This window comes from Corvus brachyrhynchos, unplaced genomic scaffold (assembly GCF_000691975.1).
Source record: "Corvus brachyrhynchos isolate BGI_N302 unplaced genomic scaffold, ASM69197v1 scaffold100, whole genome shotgun sequence".
NCBI classification, from domain to species: Eukaryota; Metazoa; Chordata; class Aves; order Passeriformes; family Corvidae; genus Corvus; species Corvus brachyrhynchos.
The window spans coordinates 174,587-198,867 of NW_008236230.1; the positions used below are offsets into that span (position 1 = coordinate 174,587).

Sequence of the window (24,281 nt, forward strand, 5' to 3'; positions counted from 1 at the left end):
AGATTTTAGCAGGTTTCAAAATATGCTTTCCAGCAAAAGTAACCAGATGCTTAAAGAGAATGTCTAAAGCTATTAATGATGAATCATTTGGGCATGGCAAGAGTTCTTCAAAACAGTTTGTTAGCGTGAGACAGGCTTGAAATATGATGAATCTTCTATCTCCTTTTCCTACTCGACTGACACTCGCTTTGAGGAAGGTTGTAAATGCAAGAGAGATTGTGGTATAATTCCTCAGACTGGCGTTTCTGCCCCCCAGTCACTATTCGATTATCTTCCAAATTGCTGTGTTTCAGAGAGATAAAGATTTTTTATGGCTTGCTGACTTGAAACAACCAGAAGAGCCAGAAAAGAGATGGCTAACCGGCCATGCATAGTAATTCCATTGGTAAATGACAAAATCTTTGTTTGTATGACATTTCCAAAATTACTACAGAAGATGAATCTAAAATACAAAATGTCACATTTGGCATGCAAAACTATCACAATATATTTCAGTATAAAATTCATAGAGGCGTTTAATTTAGAATGTGTTTAATAACGAAGGCTGCCTGCATCAGTAATCCTGCCTTGAGGTTTAAAAAGATTGTCTTATTTATTCATATAATGTTAATTTTTTTATATATGATTCAGAAACCAAAAATATTAAGGTTAAATCTTCATTGTTAATTAAGATTTTCTAATTAAGCTGGAAATAATTGTCATTCAGATTAGTTGTTAAGTACGATTTGTGTTGAGAAACAAAAGAAGTTTAACAAATTCAACTGTTTATTTAACTGCTTAATTTAATTCCAGAAGCTTTCTATCTATATGGAAATATGCTATCTCTTCCAAAATAAATCCAAGACAGGATTAAAGAAGAGATTATTAGCTACTGTAGGCTTAAACTGTGAGACCACTAAACCTAGTAGTCAAGGTAGCCATATGATTCCAAAGTGTGGCATGAGTTCTGGTATCCAGTTGCATTAAAAGAAGACCTAGCACTTGTCTGTTCTCAAAATAATGGGAGAAATTGATTTTTTGGGGAAAAGAGAAACAACACTGTTGATTTTAAGCACTACATAATTACTTATGCCAGAAACAGTTTTATCCATTCAAGTCAACACCGGAGCCTAACTGGGACTCCCTGTTGTGCGCCTGACCCTGCAGATTGCATTTGGGCAGCATCACATTATCTGCTGGTGCAGTGGGACAGACCCCACACCATTATTCGGGCAAAGCTGGGTAAAGATCATGCCATTGTGCCTGTTCCCCTCCACAAACCTCCACGCTGAGAATCTGAGCATACAAGGAAAGCATCAGAAAAGCATTTCTGGTACGCAACATTTATTCCATACGAAACATTCTGTAACTCAGACAACATCTTGTCAACCACAAGCAGCAGATGTTTCCTTTTGTCTGGACTTGGAATAAAGGTGCCTGTAGGGAGTTGTTATTAAACTCTACACGTGTTGCGCTTTGATTACTATTTTTAAGAGAATCTGATTATATGATAATCAGAAGGTGAAAGGATAGTCTGCATGTTACACAGCACTGATAGCTTTGGCAAGGCTAATAATTAGTATAAAAGCATGGCCTGCCCTGTCTTTCACTCTGTGCCTGCAGCCTGCTCATCACATCATGTATTGTGTCTGTCTTGCAAAGCATGCTGTGTTTTTGAAGGTATTGTTTTCCAGATAATTCTGCCTCATTACTGTAGGGTAGTGTCTTCTGGTGTCATACTTCACCAGCTCCACCTTCCCCCCAAGGATGCCGAACACTTTATTAGTTGTATTTGTATTGTTTTTCCTTTTGTCTGTCATCTCTATGACTTTTGACCTCCCTAATTGCAGATCCTTGGTAAGCAGGAGGTAATTGCAGGTTGAACAAGAAGCATGTTGTCTGCTTTTCAGTAGTTATTTTCTGGAAGAAATTTGTTCTTGCTAATTGTATGGTTAAAGTCAGCCCAGTCCAGGTCAGTAACTCCGAGCCTTCTCCCTAGGTTGACTGCTCCAAGATGCCACAGCCAATAGAAATTCACCTCAAATGCCTGAGGGGAGTCAAAGATAAGGTCCCTGAAGGCCTCTACACTCTCAAAGTTTCTGTTCTCAGCCGCTTGGGTGGTGCTTTGGTGGAGTGGCCTGAACTGGAGGAGCAGCCTCAGGCCAGGACGACACGGCCTGTTAGTCATGGTGGAAACTTCTACAACACTGAAATCTACTTTGGACAAAGCATCCAGACAGTAAGCAACACTTCATAAATATGCTGTCGTTGCTTTGAAAGTTAAAACACATCCGCCTTTTCTCCTTTAGGCTTATGTATTGAATGCATTCCATCATGTTAATAATTTATTTAATAATTTAAGGTGCAATTTAGGAAGGAGAAATTTTTTCCCCCTAGGTTAACCCTCATCACTCAATTTAAAGGTGCCAAACATACACTACATCATATATTGTTGTCAGCTAATTTTAAATTTTACTTTTATTCTCTCTTATCTATGCAGCTTGTCAGCTATGTAATTTGATTTCTGTAAAGTAGCTTTAGAATAATAAATGAACGAGTGGGTGTATATAAACACATGAATGCCCAAATCCTTCTGTGAGTTTTTAGCTCCATTGACCCCCATTTGCCAAAAAAGCAGCATTTGGATTATTTTGGAAGGAGCCCAAACACTTGAGGCTCTATTCTGTCTTTTGCGACTGAGGCACACATATTTTCCTGCCTAAGCATGCTGTGCATGGCAGGATTGTTGTGTGTCAGTTGCTCACTGTTGTAGCTAATGCCTAGTGCTGGTTGGAACATTGGTCTCAGATAAACTCACTGGCACGTGAAAGCTTCTTTACAGCTGGAAAAACAATCTTCATCTCTCTTAGTGTGGATTTTTTTTTTTTTTGGTGCATGTTATGAGACATTGGCAGAATGAGGAGTCTTCTCCGTTTTCAGTCATTTATTTTGTGGTATGACCTGAATGGTAGATTTCCTCCTACACATGTTCTGTTGTGGAGATACGGAACAGACACACAGCCTCTATCCCAAAGAGCTTTCAGATAAAGCAACTTCTATGTATGGCACTGACGCTTTCAGTTACTTGCAGATAGATCATTGAAGATATTTGATTTGTTATATGTAAAGTGCTGCTAAGTCATGTTTTCTGCTTTTTAGTTGTTTATCACCTACAATGGATAAAGAACAATGTAAATACAGCTATCAGTGTGAAGGGAATTGCATATATGGAGAGGGAAACTGTGAATGGGACTTTCACATGATGTTAAAACAAACACATGCATCTGTCAGAGAAATCATTGAGCTGTGATTCCTTCCTAGGCAGGATGCACCCATCCTGGTTACTTGCCTTGGAGATGAAATATTGTCTTGAAATGAGGAGACTGGGCACTAGAACTGAATGACTAGTGTGCCCTGCTTCTTACTTTCAGCATCATGTTTCTCCTAGGTCTTTGCAGCTTTTTGCATTTTCAAGTTTGCTTTAAAGTTCTCTTGGAGCATCACAGGGGACATTTAATTAGTATCTTCATCAAACTTCATTTTTAGTCTAGTGAATTGGGGTGCAGGTCTTGGGCAAGTTCTCTTATACAGGAACAGCAGAAGTTGGATTAAATTACCTTCTGGTAATGAGTGATGTACAACAAAATCTTAATGCCATAATTTTAGAGAACCCTCTCCACCAGCTCATTTTGGAGACACAGGGTGTATTGTACCCTGGATGATTCTACCTTTCTGTTCTTCCACCTTGGTATTGGTGCACAACCTTACGGACCTTTGAAAAGAAACCCTTAGGTTGTATGCTGAGATATGATGAAAATTTTAGGCTTCAGATGGTTAGCATCTACCACAAAACTTAGGGTAAGTAGTGAGGTCTTTGTGGTGAGCTCCACATGAGCATCTGGGTTTGAACAGAATCTTACACACAGTGCTGCTGCCCTGGGATGTATTATGGTGTGAGAAATAGAAGTGATCACAAATGAAGAATATGCTTTTGTTTCCACTGGCCAGAATAATAATAGGAGTTCAGTGTAAACATGGTGAAAATGAAGACATGCATGCTTGATATTGAAGGAAAGCCTAATTTTAACTAATATATTAGAGAAATTGTTCCAGAACGCTACATCCTTCCAAAAATAATAACCCTGTCATGTCGGCAAAGTTGGTGTCAGCGTGGGTTACCTGCTGCGTACAGAAAGTGCTGGTCATGTAAGTTAGATCTGCCTCAGGGCTAGTCTGACTTGCACACCCGACCTTTCAAAAATGTTTTTTGTTCATTAATCAATGTTCTTTGCTCCAGCTTGCCAGCTTCCCTTTTTTCCGCTCCTTCATTGTCCTCCTTTTTAGTTTGTCAACCTTCCTCCCCCAATAACCTCTGACTACATACTAGACAGAGGCTCCTAATAGCTCCAGTTGAATTTTATTTATCCTTCAGCAAGGCCAGACAGTCACACATGTCATTTATTTTCCTTAAATTATGCTGAAAGAAACATGTATGAATGTTTTGGATTGTGGTAAAATACAATTGCTGTTTCAAATGACTTTTTTGGAATTTTAGGAATAGCAACGAACAGCATGATCTGAAGGGGACTTGTTTTAGACTCAGAGTTTCTAGGATATTTTCATATATTTAGTTTATGCAAGTGCACTTTAGGCTTTGATAGATTAAGGCTGTATGGTTTAGGCAAAGTGAGAGCTATTTTGAAGTTTAACCTACGTTACAAAACAAACTCTATGTGAATTTGAGATTAAAAAATTGTGGTATAGATTAATGGTGGTGACGAAGCTTTGTTCTTAAACTTTCAATATATTTTTTCACTACCAGTCTTTTGTCAAGTCTGGAATGAAAGTTGAGTAAGGAGAGGATAGGAAAGGAGATGAGATGCTTACTGTGCATAGAGTAAGGCAATTATGCAACTAGGTTGCCCTTGGCAGCACCTGTACAGATGTCTGCATCATCTTTACACTAGAACGAGGATTTTACAAGTATAACTTCCTTATTGCTGTCTCATGATGGCTAAGATCCTACTATAGATAAGGCCTAAGTATTTAGTAAATGTTTTTTGATCATGGTGTATTTAAAGCAGTGTTTTACTCCACAGGATTATGTCTCAGTGTTAGCAAGTCCAGATTATATTTTTCATCTTAATGATGACTTGAAGACCACAAATGAGTTGCAGTATGCAAAAGTTAAATTTCACTCAGAGAAAGGAAGTGCTTGGGTGGTTTTTTGTTGGTTTTTTTTTTTTTGGCCAGCTTTTCTTAAGTTCAGTAGACATTAAAATAATTGTATGAAACAATTGCAACAATAAGAACAAATCTTCTCTTTTCAGAATCAAAATATTCATTGGCTTCAATGGAATAAAAGTTGGAGTGTGGTAAAAATGCTCCTCTTCTTTTAAAAAGCTATTTTTAGCTATAATTTCAATTATCAGGACCAAAATATTTTGTTGAATATTGCCAACTATGCCTACACGGAAGGAACATTTAAGGGAATATCTTCCTATTTCAAGTACTTGAAATTTTTGAAACACATTTCTAGAAAAAAATATTGCCTGTTAGGAAGAGTTTTTGCTCAGAATGGGAAGTTCCAATAGGAAATTTTCAGCTGTTGTGAAGGGCACTACAAGCCAATGAGGCTGCCTGCAAGTGACATTTAAAAAACATTCATTATGCTGTCCAGTCACCTGCAAAGTCAGTCCAGCATTGCTGAACAGAAACAGGGACAATTGTATCAGGGCTGAGCTCCCCAAACTGGTTTTTAACCCCAGTCTCGCTGCATCCATTTGTCATCAATTGTTATTCTGTGAGAGCCTTTCAAAACTGGCACTTCAGCAAAAGAGGAGTGAGCTCCACAGGAGTGTAAGCACTGGTGCTACACATTTCCCCAGCATACCTGGAACCCAGGATAGTACTAAATCTGTTTGTATGCATGAAAAGATACCATTGCTGACAGAACAGTTCACAGAACTGAGGATTTTTAGAGAGCATATCAACTGGTTAATATTTATGTATCAGCGTGGCGAGGTACTAGCAATATTATAACAGTGGCTGGGTACCATTTTGTTTTACTTGAGGGAAATTCAATATGAATAAAACAGCAACTTTTCAAACATGACATTTAATCCACTCATGTAAATCATACCAGGAGATCTATTATTCATTATTAAAAGGGCACCATATTTTTATTATACTGAAAATGAAACACAAATGCTGTGAAAAATTTAGTGCCTTTTCCTGAAGTTTCAGGACACTTATCATGCAGTCATCTAGCAGGGGCTGACACTCATTTTAAAATATAGCCACAAAATTAATAAATTTGAACTCTTTTGCTTGGAAAAAGAGGATGTTCTATTTCACTGAATGAGGGATTTATTATTTATTTAAGGCTTCCTAAATACTTCAGATGGCAAAGTACTTTGATAATGCTCACATTTAGAGCTAGATATGTAACAAATAAAGTTCATATCTTTGTTGTTATTAGTCATTTCCAGCATTTTCTTCCCTGAAGTACATTTTGAAAACTACATATATCAGAAACTGATTAACATGACCTAAGGTATTAATTCTTAAAATATGATGAAACAAACAGTTTCAAGGACATTATTTTCTGTATGTCAGCAGCTATCTAAGGACTGTGATGCTTTTAATAATTACAAACCAAGGTATCATTAGGAAAAGTAGACCACAAACTTCCCTCTCCCCCCTCCTTCTCTCCTCCTGGTTTATTTTATTCTTGAGTGAAAAGCTGGCATAAATGAAGAACATCTAGCTCTAGGACACTTTATAGGACATAATATAAGAGTTTGATACAATATGAAAAAAAGATAGTGCTTGGCAGTGCCAGAGGACTTTCAAAATGACAGCCACTTAAATTTTCTCTGGATGCAATTATTTGTAGTTGGGATAAAAAGGTGCTACGTGAACCTTTTGGTAAATTCAATAACTAAGCTTATACAGATGCTTGTATTTATTTGAAGACTCCAGTTCTGCCATTTTTTTTTTCCACAGAGAAGGAACACATACTTTTTACTGCTTTTATTTTGTTTATCTGAGTTTGTTTAGGGGTCTGGTCTTTGATTGCCATTTGCTAGATGTCTCTGCAACAACTCCTCAAAATGCATGTTCTCAGTGCAATTCTTACAAAGCTATTGCATATTAGAATCTATTTCATCTAACTTATTTAGCACGGTGCAATTTATTTATGTATTTAAAAGGCTACTACTTATCCCAGATTTTGTTTTTTGGTGATAAATAGGAGTTACTTTTCACAAATTGTCTGGTCATTGTGCTCCAGTGGAGGAGTTCTTAGAAACACCTGCTGGAATGCAGTGTGTAGGCTGGATCACCATAAAGCAAGGCATGCTGCCTAAAAACCTCAGAAATGTGACCTATGTTATAATGCATCGTATCTGACTCGAGGAAAGTATGTAGCCTGCTTTGGTAAATCTAGCAGACATATGTTAAACATCAAAAGTGTCTGGGGACAGCATTTTATTTTGGACCACTCCACAGTTTATTCCCCACTTAATTGGAAATTATATCTGTAAGAGAGCTTGACATGAGCCATAGGATACAATAGTTGTAAAAAAGACATATATTATCTAGGGCAAGCCAGCAGGAAGGCAGAATGCAACCTCTGCCTGTATCCTTAACTCCAAATGAGCCCCGAACAGAGAACACCTATGCCAGCCCCAACAAAAAATTCTGTGATCAGAAAAAAAGAGCATCTCCGTGACTCACCAGAGCTTACAGTCTCTTTGAAAAGGGACCTAAACTATGTTTTGGTCCAGATCTGCAAGTCAGGGGAGCCAGCCAAACACCCTCAGAAAATGCTTTTATTTTTTTGCCTTAGTATATCTGGTTTTAAAGCATTTCACATTTTAAATAATTACCTGTGAGCTCAGGATGAGCAGGGTAGGTGCAAAACTGTACTACAGAAAGGTGAAGAGTATTTTATGCAATGAAAGAACAAAATGTGATCCTGCTTAATCATGCAATTTTTAAGCAGAGCACACAAACAAAATTATTTTGTTCTCAGAGGTTGCTCTTCCTCTCCCCTTGTGGAAAGAGAGCAGAGCCTGACCGAGTCTGGACTATCCAGGAAATGCTGAAGGAGCATAAACTCCGCATTGCCACTGCTTCCCTTTTGAAGGAAGGGTTGCTGCATCCCTGGCTGGACTGAAGCCTATGGTTGAAAAGATTGCTACCTGAGGTGTGATGAGGAATCCAGAACAGCATCAGGGAAGAGACATGAGATGGAGCAGCTGCTGGAATAAGAAAGAGAGGAAAGCTGTGTGCTCCTCCTCTGGAGCCCGGGGCAGGTAGAGCAGCACTGCTGTGTGACTCAGCCCTGAATGCCGAACGAGCCACGTCTTCATAAGATTCTTTGGCTCCAAGTGGTTTCTGGGCAAAGTACATGTCCTCTTGACACAAAAGAAATAAGCTCTACTGTATCGTGCCTGCAGTCCATGTTATCCTGGGAAACTCATGCTCTGACCATGCTGAAATCATTCTCAGGGATAAATAAGTGAAATGGGAGTGTCAGGAGAAGGAACTGGGGCTCCTGCTCTCCTCTCACAAAGGCAGTTTCTCCCTCACAAGTTGAGGTCAGAATCCACCCAGGCCAGTATATCACCAGAAGCACTCGGGGAGGCAGGAGCTGGATGTACCATACATTACTACTCCCTGCTGGTCCAAGAGCAGAAAAGAATTAGCAGCAGATGTGCCAGGACAATTAGCAACAGATGCAGAGGCTAAAGCTCACAGAATGTAAACATAATTCCCCTATATTAGGGAATATAAAAGCCCAAATTTTGGTCCTCTGGTGTAAGGTACTTGTGGTGCATGAGATGCTGCTGAAGTTAACTATGTCCTGAGTTATCTCTCCTAGAGGAGAGACAGGCAATGGGGAATTGTTGCTGCTCTCGTAGCATGGGAGAGGGCAGGTGTTTGCATCGGGGCATTCAGATGTGGCTCTGGGAAGACACTGGAGTGATTTGGCATAGCATGCCAGGAGGAATCCTGCTCTCTGCCTCCACTGAAAGCAGTGAATAAATTGCCTGCTTACAAATACTGCTGTCCTGTGCTCCTGGCAGATCATAAGCCTGAACTTGTGTGCTGTGGCCCAACAACTTCTGGTCCATACTCTCCTGCTATCAGGAAGGCTAGGTGCCAGAAAAAATTGTGGTACTTCTTGAAGGCTTAAGGAGATCTGCAAGCTGTGGGGAGAGGAGTCAGGGAGTCATTTGACCTGTGCCAGGCTTGAAAGGCCAATTCTCCCAGAGAATGGGAAAAAGAAAAAAAAAATGGTGGGGAAATGAATGATATTTCACTGTATGGTCCTTCTCTGATTTGTGTGTTATTTTGTATTCAGATACCTGTTCGAAGACAGGCAGTGATGGAAAGCTGGGGAAATAAGTTTTCAGCTATTCCAGAACATTCTCGTGATAGATAGGGACTTTTGGAAAAACCCTAATAACAGGATATTTTATTTTTACTTCAGTCCATATTTCTATTTCCTCCCCTCTGGCCTTTTATAAATTTCAGAGTTACACAAACACTTCCTAAGAATGGCCTTCTCTCTGCCTGTATGCCTTGCACATAAACAGGAAAACCTTGAAATCTGGTTGTGAAAACTTCCCTTTAATTGGGCTATAACAGTCTCATCTCCAGCACTATTTATTTTACATAGTAAAGTAATTTTTATTTGTTAGTGATGGGAACTATTTCCTGTTTAAAAGGTTTTCTACCTGTGTTTTACACCAGTGACATTCATGTGCTGCAGTTTTCATAATCAGAAATGATGGGCTGTTAGTTTATATGGCATTTTTCAAGATTCTTCTATATAATAAGCAAATATCAAATTGCCTTTGCATATTTTAATTCACTTTAATATGTTTGAGTTTTATTGGTCGAATTTTTGTGTGATATGAATTAAGTAATGTGACTGTTGTCCATTTTTTTTCTAAATTGAAAACACTTGAAGGTGCAGAGGAAAGAAGCAAAAGTTTATTTATTCTCTGACAAGGTTAAAGCCCAAGAAAAAGTCAGACAAAAACCCCCAAAAGCTCACACTGGATCTGTTTATTGAAATATTCAAATAGAATTCATTCTCTCTATTGAGTGAAACTATGGTGGCATATGGGGAAGTAAGATATATTACAATAAAACTGATATAAAACAGTTGAATTCAGAAATAGTGGCGGGAGATAATTTTAGTTCCTTATGATTTAATTCAATTAAATGCAACACTGTTAACTGCAGACTAAGAAGTATTACTCGTGCCTGTGCAGGCACACACAAACATTATTTATTCTCTGCTGCATCTGTCTTTGCAGGAGAAATTACACCAGTAAAAAGGGGGTGCTCAATGCTTTGTAGCACTGTAAAAGTCTCTATACCTCACAGACCTCAATGGCAATTTGTCCCGAGCAAGGACAAACATTGAGGTAAGGTGCTGGAGAGTAGACCCATCAAAACCCAGGAAACTGTTGTTAAGTAGTATATGCTCTTTGAATGTCACCAGTGCTGATGCAGGCCTGTGAATTTACTCATCAGATAGTGCCTCAAATGAGGTTGCCACCAGCAGGGAAAATATAACTGCTGATTTTATTTTTTTCTTTAGAAACAATCCATCAGAAAAAACTGCTCAGTTTGAGCTGCCTGTGCTTTGTCTATCCCAGGCGCTGCTCTGAGTCTCTTCAAGGAGAGCAGTTACTGATCCCCATCCTCCTCTATTTACCTGAGCTGTTGCCTGCTCTGTACCTGAGCACAACAGCTCAAACCCACAGAAGCATGCAGGCATTCAAGGACTGTGGATTTCAGTCTGAGGTATCAGCCTAAATGTCTTTGTGCATCCATGTCTAAGGGCCATGCTGGCTGTGCCCCAAATCCCAACTCAGGCTCACAGCCTAGGAGGAGACCAGTGAAGGGCAGGTGGCACAAGACCGAGCTCTCTCCTCTCTCCCAGAGCTTTGTGACTCTGCGGGTGTGGGACGGTGAGCTGTGACAGGTACATGCGCTCATTGTGGCAATGGGAATAGGCTTAGCATGGATGTTGAGATGACCTGCCTCCTTTTCTAAACTCTCCTCCTTCAGCCTGGCTATCCCTTCCTAATGAGCAGCTCCTCCCGTGTAAATCATACATCAGGATGGAAGTGAATGCCCACAAGCACCTGCATGAATGCTTGGCACGATGGCATAGAGTAACAGGCAGAGGGTTGGCTGGGATTTTTGTATGGGTTCAACAGAAAGAAATTTCTTACTTGTCAAGTATGTTTCATTTGATTGTGTAAGCTGAGATGTGTGACACTGTCCTACCTGGGTCAGGCACCCATTGTTCATGCTTAAAGACTCCCAATAGTCTTTACAACCTCAGACCTTGTAGCAGACAGGTGTATTATAAAGTCCTTGTTTATGTTTTGTGATTATGTGTTTCTGTCATGTCATGGTTTAAACACCCAGCTCCTGTAACTGTAAGCAGACAGATGCTTCCAGTCCCAAAGAGTGAGTCTGTGATCTAGGGCCAGGATAAAAGCTTACAGCAAATGAAGAATAACACTGAACCAGAAACAAAGAAATAAAATTTTAATAGTGACAGTTATTACCCTTACACCAGCTGCTTGACCACTGTCTGTTTATATGCAAGCCAGCAGAAGAGCATAGACTGCTGAATTATTCTTAAGAAAAGAGTAAGCCAGGGAAGCAAGAGAGAAACTGAAAAGGGTGCTGTGATACAGCAGTGATTTAATCTGTGAATGCTTTAGGATTGTTCAATATTGCAGGTAACTGTCTTTGACAATAAGTGACAGTTATTTCTCTACTGAATATTCCAATTGTCACTTACCATTCTAATCAAAGAAACAGCATAGACTGCTGAATTATTCTTAAGAAAAGAGTAAGCCAGGGAAGCAAGAGAGAAACTGAAAAGGGTGCTGTGATACAGCAGTGATTTAATCTGTGAATGCTTTAGGATTGTTCAATATTGCAGGTAACTGTCTTTGATCACAGCCTCATAACCATCACCTTTAATTTGTAGCACAGAGGTTACTATCTAGCACCCAGCTAGCCAAATGAAATGTATGGCTTGATTAAGGATCTCTTTTGTCAGTAATTTGTGCCTAATGTTTTTAGCTTTCCCACGGGCTGTTACAGAAAATGGTAAATCTGGTTTAAATGAAACCTGATACTGTTAATGGTTTAATAGCAGCTGCCACAGGGTTATGGCATTTTTCAACAGATGCTTCTGTTTCATTTTAAGCGTACACTAAGTCTTAGAATATATTTACATAATTAATATAAAGTACACCTACATAATAATGACAATATTTATAATTTTAAAATATTTCCTTAAATGACTTCCTCTCTTTTGCTGTTATCTTATCACAATATAAAACCTGAAAAAGGAAAGCATATTATTAGAAATAATAATTTATATTCACCTCTTCAAAAAAAGTTATAGAATGCAGCACTACTGTGAACACTTATCATTTCCTAACATGGCAGTTATTGGTGTAGGCAAATCCCTTGCTGCTTCAGAAAAAGAGAGACAAAAAGCTTGGCTGCACCTGAGTTATGCTTGTTATCTTGCCTACTGTTCAGGAGTATAAAAGAAGTGATGCTTGTATTCAAATATACACATCAAGAAAGAGCTGTGTTGACGTATGTACTTACATACGGAAATATCTGAAGCAGTAAAGATTTGTGGCTGTTTATTGGCTGCAGAATGTTGTCTAACTGAAGAAATCCCTGCTAATTTAAGAAGACTTTGGCATTTTAGGCTGTTTGTAGTGGGTAATTGGTTTGCATGGATTTCTAGTTGGACATCTTATTCTTGCCTTGCAAGAAGTACTGAGGGTGTATCCTACAGGACACTCAGAGTAAAAGGATGCTCTTGAATATTGTGGTCTTCTGGTAGTACGTGTCAGTTCACAGTGAGGAGAGAAGGAAAAAAAGCTCCTCTTTCTCTGCCTTGGCTGGAAGGCAAGGTAATGTTGACCAGGCAAGTGTACCAAGGCATTTGCTGCTATGAACTGTGAGAACTGAAGCGGGAACAATAAAAAGTGAAAAACATTAAAGTAACAGAAAATTGTCTTTATTAAAGAAGCATCCAAGATAGTTTGTTTAAGAGATTAGGCAGTCCCAATTCTCCCAGGAGAATGTGTAGGAGCAGTGCTGAAGCAGATGTTTCACTGTGTGAGAGGTGTAGCTGATGTATTTGCTCCCCTTGTTCCCAGGGTGACTACCCTTCATAGCTGTTAGCCTGGGTATCACAGTAGTCATCTTCTGTGTTCTAGCTTTTGTGTGGGTTTTATTTGTCCTTTTGAATGTATGAGAATTGCAACAGGACCTGAGTCAACGCCCACCTTAATTAAAGAAAACAGTTAAAACTGTGGCATAGGACCAGATTTATTTTTCTTTGTGTTTACCCTTCTTTCTTCTGTACCTGCCAAAACCTTGCAGAGGGATTTACATAAGTTGATTACTTCAGGGTGTTTCTTCACCACTAGATTTCAAGTCTTTGCCATGGGAGCACAATTGCTTCAGGGCCCAAGGCATTGGTAACTCTCTTCCGCGGCTCCAAACTGCTCAGAAGAACATCTCTACCTATCTTATGAAAAGTACAAATTGTGTTTGCCAGTCTCTGGTATGCTGAGAACTTTTTACCTCAAAATCCTTTTAAACCCTACACTGAGGTTCACATACTTTTCAATAAGAGCTTTAATTTAAAGGAAGAAGGCTATTATGTACCAACATCATTCCCACAACTGGGTGGAGAAGAGTTTGTGACTCAGTGAGGAGCAAGTTTGCAAGTGTTCTCATTGGGTGTTTGGATAAACTTTCCAAAGTTGCTGCAAGAGGAATCCAGTGGTAAATCTCAGCAAGCCCTCATAGGGGCACCTCAGATTTCCAAATTGGTTTGTTACTCTGTCTTAAAGATTTCTAGTGGTAATGTTTCTCCACCACTGGTAAATAAAGACAGAAAATGAATGTTTTCAGAAAGCCAAGGGGGAAAAAAAAGAAACCATAAAATAACCGCACAGGAAAAAGCACAGCATTTTTTGTTGGAGTGGAAATTGTTCAAATATATGATTTTCGGGAAAAAAAAAGAGTTGATAATTGTTTTAGCATGCATAATTGGTCCAAAGGTATGAAGTTTGTAGAGCTTTATATGTTAAAAGGAAGTCAGTTCCCTTGTGATGTTTTTGTAACAAATAAATCTTTTTTCCTCCTTCTCTAGGTTCTACCACATAGAAAAGCTGTGAAGCCAGGCATGGTACTCCTCTTTGAACTCTTCCTTCTTCGTGGCACCTATACCTGGATTGATCGAGAAGTGGGATGGGGAGCTTTTCCCTTATGTGATAACAATTTTAATGCTTTGGAAGGAAAATTTAAGTGTCCCTTCCTCAGAGGCCATTATGACTCCAAAGTTGACCGATTCAAAAAAATTGAAAATTTTATTTCTCAGGACTTGGATCATTGGTTATGCAATCTCTACTTTCAGGTTTGTATTTTAAAAAATTGTTTAGTTTCCTCTATATTTTTCTATATGATTCTGAAATTGGATTGTGGCTCATCCCCCATTTACTGGGATGTCTGCTTTAATCAGTAAGCATGGGAAAGATATACATGGGAAAATTATACGGGAGGAAATTGTAGTAAACAGAGAACAGAGAACAAAAACTTCCTAAAATTCTTCTAGCAACATCTTGGACTGCTAGGCTCCACAAAGAGTTTACAGCAAGTGCTTTTTAAAATGTTTTTTCTCCTTTTCATAGATAATTAAACTACCTCAGGATTCAGATAAGCAAAATAAGTGTGCTATGCATCTTGATCTGCCACCCGAACTTCTCATGTATTCAAGCACAGCTGGAAAGAATGGTGTCTCAGAGAAGGTTGTACAGTCTGGACCACAAGGTGATGGATTCAAACTTTGATGTTTACATTTAGGTTTTCCCTGGAACAACCCATAGTTTCATTTCAATGTTGGCTAGTCATTATTGTTCTTGTTAAGCTAGATTTTCTTCATTCAGATATGGGTCCAACAGGTGTTATAGCAGGAATACTGTGACTCTTTATTAAGGTGGTTTAACTCTTTTTTCAGGTGTGAGCAATTTAAACTGGCTTCATTTCTGAGGATGAAATGGCCATGCGGGCCTATGCTTAAGGCTGAATAATGCTTGGAATGTCACAGCAATAACAGTTCACCTGCTTAAGGCACCAGCCTTACAGGAAGAGAAAAGAAAAAGATGCTTTTTTTGTGTACTTCTGGAAGAACTTTAGGACCTCCCTGGGCTGTAATAGGACTTCAGATACGGCAGCGAGATAGTTCTGGCCTTGGAAGCATGCCTTATGCTACTCCTATGAAATTCTGTTAAGATTCAATCAAGTGGTAACCCACAGGGAGGATGATTATCATTTTCTTGTGTGCAGCAGACCTCCCCAGAAGCTTTCTTAAAAAATCACTGAATGCTCCTTTTAGACTGATCCTCCCTGGCCTCTGTGAACCTTCTGGTGTATCTACACTGGGGACACAACTGGCTGTATTGCAATGGGCTCACAGATTGCTCCTCCACTGGTAGAAATCCAGTCATGAGAAGAATGGCAGGACGCTGCTTTCATTCTTTTCTTTTTTCAGCATGTGGGATCAAACTGCCATGAACAAAAAAAAAATGTTTTTGCTGTACAGATATTTCTATATTCTCTCTTGTTTAATGAACTGAAGCATTCAGCCAACCCATACATTGTAGCATATGTGTGAATATTATGTGCATATCTGAAACAGAATTAGTTCTAGGAACAGAGGTTCCTTAGGCATTTGAGAACAGCAGTAGTGATGCACTGTAGATGGGACAGGAGGAGAAAGGAGAGGATAGTGAAAGGGAAGAAAGAGAACACCTAAGCAATAGTCATTTAGCATGGCAAATGGGCAGCTCAGGTTGGAAGCATAACTTGAAAAGAGTCGAGGAGAAGTATTTTTCAGACAGTTAGTGGTGATTTAAGAGATAAGGAAAATGAGGTTTGCCCTGAGATGCTTTTAGGCTAAGTAACAACTACACTGTGATCAAAAGGTTTTCATATAACCACCCAGATAAGAGAAGTATGGAGGTGTAAACATACACTGTACAGAGGATTAAGGTCTTTTTTGTTGTCATATGTCTTCTACATATCTGCTAAGTTACTTTGAGATGCAGCAAACCATGAATAGCAGATCCAAAAGGTAGAACTGCAGGCAACTCTTAGCAGCAGTGAAGAATTATAGACAAACTCTTAATGGATCAAACTTGTTTGGTCTGACCATCAGTCTTCACATGCATTTGGAAATGTGCATAGAGGATGCAGCTAAACAGGTCATGCTTTCTGGAAACACTTGGAAAACTCGTGATGCTCAGTTTGAAAAGTCAAGAAAGGCATGTTTTTAAGAACTGAGAAAGAGCATTAGTGTATGTCCTATTTTGCATGCAGACTTCTGAAATTTGTTGATAAGGCGATCATGGAAGATCTGTAATTTTCCTGCCAAGCAGATTTGCACTAACAAAAATTTTAGGAGTAATTTTTGATATTGCTTATATTTACTTCTTTTTCTTGGAACGTTCTTTAAAGATATTATTAGCTGCCAATATCCCCCATGGGTTTGTTTTTTAATGTATCTATGCAGTGCTACAGTATGCTGTTTCTGCTGGTGATATGTTGCTAAGAGATTTAATAATGGGTAAACAAACACAACATGTGGTAATCCATTTCAAATTAAAAGTTTATTAAATGCTAGCTTGATGACTTTCTGGCTATTTACAATTAAAGGAACGAACCTTAGAGAACAGGAGATCACGTGGTGAAAATCCCAACTTCAACATTTCCAACAGAAAAATGTGTTTATGATCTGTGGCGAGCTGTTGCACATTGATATGCCCTATAAATACAGTACTATATCTGTTAAACCGCCAAAAACAGGGGTGGGGAGGGGGAAGCTCTGTTAGAGTGACATTAAGGTTGAGACACAAACCAGAGAAAGCAAGAACAGTCTAAATGAAGACGGGTGCTCTGTAACTCACTCTACTGCAGTAGTCTAAATAGTGAGTGATCTTTATATCAATGCCATATGTGGTACTGCAACATATAAGCAAAATAAAGCAGGTTAGGAGATGGTGTTTTAACCTTCACTTCAAGTTTGTCTTGGTTTTAGAAGTTTAAAACGGAACCTTCATATTATTTCCATTAACTCCAGGCTACATTATTCTTTTAAACCATAGCTCTACATAGGGCTAGGTAAGGCTCTTCCCTTCTGCACAAGCTCTCTGGTCTAAAGCACAGTGCAGGGAAATGCAACATAATGACTCCCATTCTACCTCCTTTGCAGATCACAGATGCACGTTATCAGATCTGGTGTGTTTCTTAGTCCAAACAATATCTTCTCTCCATTCTTTTGAAGTGGTGTTCTCCAAGAGGTTTGTGGCAGAAGACAAGTTCTGTTTTCGCCACCACCATTCTTTGCTTTTCTTAGAAAAATATTCTGCTGTTGATCTGTTGCTCCTTACAGGATCAACAGTCCCTGTCAGAGAATAAATGACAATTTCTGAGTGGAATTCATTATCTGCTGTTGTGCGAAAGGTGGTAACAGCTCTAGTAGAAGGAGCTTAGGTAAGAAAATTTGATGCATCTACCAGGAATGTTGACTTGGTAGGCTTGGATCTAAGTAACACAGGCTTCTAAAATGCATGAAAACTTCAAAACTTTGAGTCTCCATATAAAAACAATATACAAATCCATCAAGAAAATATTCTTACAGTGAAATCCAGCAAGACCCCTTTTGGCTTTAGTATCCACAGGAAGAGGGGATTCACATGTGCAAAATGTCAGCAAAGCAGTCGGTTTTGGAATTGGCAGCTCTTTCATCCCCATAAAAGTGGATGGATAGCACTCATACATTAGTTCTCCAGCTCAAACACTTTTAGGTCAGACACAGGCTCATTTGGGAAGTGTCACTCTGGACTTGTTGGGAACCTTCTTCCAAATTCTTGCTTTTCCAGCTGCGCTGTTGATCTGACTTGACACACAAACACCAATTTGTGCCCATCTGAACTTGTGATCAGATAAAACAGGCAAGTGGAAAGCTAGGGATTATTTTGTCCACTGAAAACCTTTTTCATTTCAGTTGACTTATTCATGCCACTTTAAGGCTGGCCATTTTGAAGTCCTGAAGTTATGGTCAGCAGTGTACCAGCATATTCTGATGCACACTCAAGACCTAAAAAGGGTGCTTACAAGGTAGAAGGTGGAACAGTCACTGAGGATTAGGATACTGAAACAGTATTTTTTTTTCTTTTTTAGTGCTAAGTTTTCTGTATTTTTGGTGAACCTGAAGAATCATGACCGACTGTGCAATTTTTTAAGCAGTAATTATCCCAATCTCTGGAGTGTGAAATCAAGAAAGGAGTTTCACTTAGCCTGGCTATGCTGGGGGAGAGGTGTTATCAGACAAGATTTTGAGGGAAAGTGTTTAAAGGTAGCCAGGCTAGTTTGGTCCCAGCAGCAGGATGATTTTGCTGTACTAGAACTGGTACAGTGTTGCGTTAGCATGACTACCCTGCTCCCAGTGTCTGGACCAGCAGAGATGTTTGTTGCTATTGCTTTTCTGGGTAGATTTGTCACATAGAAATACTTCCACTACCTCAGCTGTCTTTGGACTAAACACCTACATGCAGATTTTCTGTCTAGCATTTTCTTTCCAGAAAGTCTGCTTGTCCTATCCTCCCCCGCTCTACTATGGGAGCATAAAGAAAAAGAAAAAGCAGTTGCTTGAGAACGGTTTTAAGGACACTAATTTTTTTTACAATGAACAAATATCTCATTTTTCCCCTACACTTTTTTTTCTTTCCCCTTACAAGGTTTGTTGCCTAACTGCAGTGCATGTGGCTCCTGTGCCCTGTGCATCAACCAGAGGAAAAGTTAGAACCACTGAAATGTCTTTAGTTCTCAGACTATGAGCTTATAAAAGAAATAAATATTATACAGAGAGATCATTTTCAGGTGCACAATTTTTCTGGTTACTGTACAGCTTAGAACATTTGTTGGTCCATCTTCCTTCTGTTTGTCTGCCTGGCTGTTAATAATAAGGTTGGTTTGTACGACTTGGCTTCAGCAGTCCTTGAAACTCGCCAGGGTTGTAAAGCTTTAAACAGTTGTGCAGGTCTTTAATTGTAAATTAGTTTTGACAGGACTGCTAAGACAAAGGCCTGGCCCATCCCATCGTGATGCTAGCCGACAACCCCTTACTGCTCCTGGAGCAAGGAAACATGTGGAAGGAATTGTTCTTTTACATTTCACAGCTTGTCATTTCCTCTGCAGGGCAACCTCTGACCTCCCCGAAAGATCCCGACACCCATAAGGGAAGTATTCCCACTGTTGTAAAGGAAGTGGAAAAGCAGTTTAATGCTGCAAAAGGAGGAGAAGAGTGTGTGTCAGAAGAAGCTGGGAGGAAAAGAGAAGAGCTTAAAATGCTTCCAGCAGGTCAGGACTTTTATTGCGTTACTTAATTTACTGAAAGTTTGCAAATAGATCTGCTTGGCATGTGTGTGAGCAGCCCCGTGCGCCTTCCCCCTAGCCCTGTGATATCATCTCATCATTATTTCACTGGGCAAAGGAAATGATGGAAGAGTTTAAATCAATTGTTAGGGATCAAAAGCAGCTTAGGCAAAGAGGTGCAGAAGCAGTGGACTCCCCTGTCTAAAATATATTTGTAGGCCAAATGTGTTAGTAATTACAAGGTGTGTGTGCAGTGCACTGACAACATTAGATTACGGCTGGTGTTTCTGTGACATTTTTACATCCTTTCATTTTATTTGGTCATTTATATCCATGGATCACAACATGTTGCTGTTAGGTGCTTGGGAAGTACTTTTTCTTCCTGCAGCAAATTAATAGCAATATCCTTTGTTAATTGTGCTGAGCTAAATTGCATAAAAGTGCCTGTCTGTATTTACATCAGGTAGCATTTTCTTCTGGGATGTAGGATTTCTGAAGGCAAAGACCTGCAAATTGCTATGATGGTGTTTTTTCCTTGGTTTTGTTAATTTTTCTATTCATTTTTATTGGTTGTTTTCAGGATTTTTTTGGTAGTTTGTTTTTTTGTTTTAAGTCCCAGGTAAAAAGTATTTATCTGAGAATTGAGTAATACAACCCCTAGGTCCTCTCCTAAACTCAAAGACTGCCATGACAGCCAGAGGCAGACTTACCATGGCACAGGGATTTGAAGGTGCCAAGGATATGGATACCTACTCCCACTTCATAACCCCGGCCTGTGCGTAGAGATGAAAGTGCAAGTGGAAATAAATTAATCCCACCTTTTGAAGGGAGAGGGTGACTTTCCTTCTGTACCAGGAAGCTGTAATAGGTGATGTTTAGACACTGAACTGTGAAATATTAAGTAACAGAGAGCTACCTGTGGTCTGATACTACCTCTTATCTGTGTAAATAGTAGCTTGTTGTCTTCAAGTCTGTGGGCTCCCCAAAATGATGCAGTAGAATTTTGGATGAACGTAAGTTTGAAGCCAATTGACATGCTAGCTTCCCTTTTACAGCAACCCCTGAAATATCATCCAAAAATAATTTCATTGGTGCTGTCCTTCTCTGTTGCCTGTCCAAGAAGGCTAGGACTATGCATCTGCTGCTATAGGTGTGTGCTGAATATGTCAAGTGGGCACAGACAGAGGTAGGAGCTAGTATGGTATTGCCAATCAGGATTCATAAATGCTGAATATTGATATTGACCATCACAGATGTGTAAGAAGTAGAATACAGAGATGGTGTCATTTTTTGTTAAAAGGACGTTTGTGACAAAAGGTTAAGAATATTACAGAAAAAAAAGTAATAAAAATTTTCAATCTTCCAAGGGTTCTCATTGCATGTCCTGATAAGACCAGCACTTAGCATGTCTTTTCTAGATGTTGGTCCTTCTAAGAATATAAACAGAGCCCTAGCTTAGAAAATTTGTCCAACTTCTACATTAGTAGAATCTACTTTGAAATCTATTTTGTTCATTTGCTCAACATTAGTTGTGCAAAGCAGCTTAAAATACTCAAAACAGTAAAAACATAAGTAATCTTCACGAACAAAAGGGTTTTAAAATAATGTTTAATGGTGTTTGACATTTGATTTTGTCTGCTTTTAATTTTTTTTCTGATTTCTTTTCCTAGACTGTATTTGGATGTTTCCGCCTTTAGACTGTGTCTCGAAACCCAATTATTAGTTGTGCAGGTAGACAGGTATTCCTTCTCCCCTCTTCCCATCACCAGTGTTTTTCTAGATCTAAAGCCAGTATGCTGAATTTTTGTTCAAATTGCTTATGTGGAGTTTGGCAGAGACCCAATGCCAAACACAGCATTTTAGAACCTGCATTTTCAGTTCAAGACAGTCTCTTACAAATACCCTGGAACAATGTAGTTACAGAAGTGGCCTGATTCGCAAAGGTACTGAATTACCACAACCTGTAACAAAGCAAGGTTCAAAGGGCATTATTATCATCAGCTCTGACTAGGTATATTTGAGAGATAATACTATAATTGACTGAGGACTAAAAAAAATAAATTCTAAGTTTACCTGAACTATAAGCAGATTTCCAAAATATCCATGGATTTTGAATTAGGTGAAAAAAGCTTTTCCTTATCTTTGTTCACAGTACAACAGAAATTTTCCTTGATGAGCTCAGTTTTTGGTACTTGCTGTACCTATTATATATGATTTTAATGAAAAACTTGTTTCAAAAGTCACATGGCTAAAGCATAGATTTTCTGTGATGGGACACTGTCAGTAATAACACCACTAAACTCATTATCTGCTCTTAGAAATATGGAGGGAAAAAAAGCTTCATTTTGAAATCCCCAGATACTTTCTGTAGAATGATATATAAACTAGGATTTATACTGTTCCTGATGTTTAATTTGAAGCTTCAACAGTGCATTTTTGTCCCCAACAATGCTCATCCCAGCAGGCAACTGATCTCCTGTCTTTCTCTCACATGAAGGCCAATTTTTTTTTTTTCAAAGCCCTCAGTTATGCATGTACCACAAGTAAAACCCCTGGAAACACATGAAATATTTCTTGTAAGTATTTTTAGTCAGACTGTTACAAGCAGCTGGCATTCTGCTCTTTTTCGGGGTTTGACAGAATCCCTGTGATTCCTTCAGCTCTCTGTTCTATCACCTTTCTAGGGCACACCTAGGATCAAGTTTTAGCTCCTACTTTCAAATCTTCTTCAGATTTTCAGCTCAGAAGGAGTCTTTTGCTTGATGTCTGTCTTCTAAAACAAACTGAGTATTGAAAATAACACGTTAAATATTGTTCATATTTAAGATCTGAAATTCAACAACCTTCCTTCATCTGTGGAAAAATGTTAAGCGTTGGGAAGTGGATTGTGTCCTTTTGTGACATCAAAAGACATTTCTGTCAGAGCAAAGCTTCAGAATAATATCTAAACTAAGATGGCATCAGGCTAACCAAGGGGCTTATTACAGTAGCACCAGATAACACTCAAAACTGTTTTCAGAACTTATTAAGATGTTACTTCCATATCAAAATAAAACAGAAACAGCTTCATTCTAATTTTATCATTACCTTTGGAGAGGAGGCTTTATATTTGCTAAAATGCGCTTATATAAGTGACAAATAGTTTTGTCGAGAGGATTATATTTATGCTCACAAGCACTTCTGAAACAATTTTATGAAAACCGGTGAATCTTCATTGTAATATTTCTCTTTATACCTCAATGAGGTTCTTTTCCTTCTGAGGTGCTGTTTGCTTCTACATAACGTTTGTATACAGATGCAAAAATAATTACCTAAACAAAAAAAATAAAGCTGTTCTCATGGATAATTCCTCATGGGTGCCTCTTTAAAGGAAACAAAATGATGTTTTAAAATGAAGATTGCTTGCACCTCATTTTTTAATACAGGTAGAGCCCCAGAGGCAGAGCCTCATATGGCTGAACCTTCTCTTTCTCTGCTGGTCTTTTCCTTCCCTGAGCAGGACTAAATAAAGGATTACATTGATTTTTCCAATTAGGATTAAATTCAGATCCCGCTTACAGTTCTGAAATCCACACAATCCAAACTCTTCAATTTTCCAACTCTTGCCGTGCTATTTGATTTCCCACAGGATAGTACATTACTAGGAAGGGAGTCCAAATAGGATCTTCATCTTATCTTCTGTCCCTGCTGTGGTGATTTCTTTGTCTCTTGCTCTACTCTTGGATTGCACCACTCTGAAACCCTTTCCTACTGACTTAAAGAGAGATTGCAGCTATCAGAAGGGACTGCACTTTCCCTCTCTTCTTTGGCCCCATATAAATCAGAAGTAGTTCCCATCAAACTTCTGTAAGGTAATTTCCTAGCTCTGCTATTTCTTTTTGTTCATATTTAAAAAAAATCTTTTAGACTCCCCATGCCCCCCATACATAAATAATAAATATTTCACAGTATCAGCCCTATATGCATTTAGGGTGAAGCTGAGCAAGGGGATGTGCTTCAGATGTGTGTATCAGGTATTAATGGGCTATCAGTTACCAGGACCAGACCAAAAACCTGGTCTTACATGAAATCTTCAACACACAGTGGGGTTCCCACTGTTCAGTGGTGTCTCCCCAGCCCTTGGTTTCATTCTACCAGTTGACTCCTGTTGCACCACAGTACTTATTACAGAATACATAACCAAACATGACAACTTCCAGACTGAATGCAGAGGGTAAAAAATGATTAAGTTTTATTCTGCAAGGGTTAGGAAGCAGTAAGATACTCTCTAATTTTAAAGGTCATGCTATTATGCTTGGCTATTGCCTTGAGAAGGCTGTTGTGGAAAAAGGTAACAGGGTACCAATAATATTTTTGTTTCCAACATCTCTCCATGGTATTTTAAAAACATAGGTGCCAGTGGAACTCAGGGATTTTGTACGGGTAACCCTTTCTTTGTATTCCTTGGTATCTAAACTATTTGGCTAGGGCTTAATATCACCCAGAAATGACTGCACTCAGCATTGTCAAGGTCTGGAAATAACCTTCATACTGCCATGATTTTCCAAATCCAGACATTACTATTGTCATGCCCATTCCACAAGGGTGGGAAAAAATGCCACCCTATTTTTCCTATTTGTCTTATAAGAATGTAGACACTTAAATTATTCTGCTGGATTTCTTGTTAATAGCTGATCACAGATTTATAACTTTGGATTAAGAATCTTATTGTCTTTTCCATGCCCTGGTGTAATCATATTTTCCTGCTTTTATGCATATGTTTCTTGACTTCCAAATAAACC

At 38.9% G+C, this 24,281-nt stretch overlaps 1 protein-coding gene across 1 annotated transcript in view; it reads left to right on the top strand.

Moving 5' to 3' along the window:
• The window catches only part of LOC103624240, a 185,494-nt gene that overhangs the window by 46,071 nt on the left and 115,142 nt on the right, over nucleotides 1-24,281 (top strand). Inside the window, exons 9-12 of the mRNA XM_017746911.1 lie at nucleotides 1,979-2,218; nucleotides 14,219-14,482; nucleotides 14,757-14,895; nucleotides 19,324-19,485. Coding sequence (XP_017602400.1) covers nucleotides 1,979-2,218; nucleotides 14,219-14,482; nucleotides 14,757-14,895; nucleotides 19,324-19,485 — 805 coding nt within the window. The remainder of the gene's footprint in view (nucleotides 1-1,978; nucleotides 2,219-14,218; nucleotides 14,483-14,756; nucleotides 14,896-19,323; nucleotides 19,486-24,281) is intronic.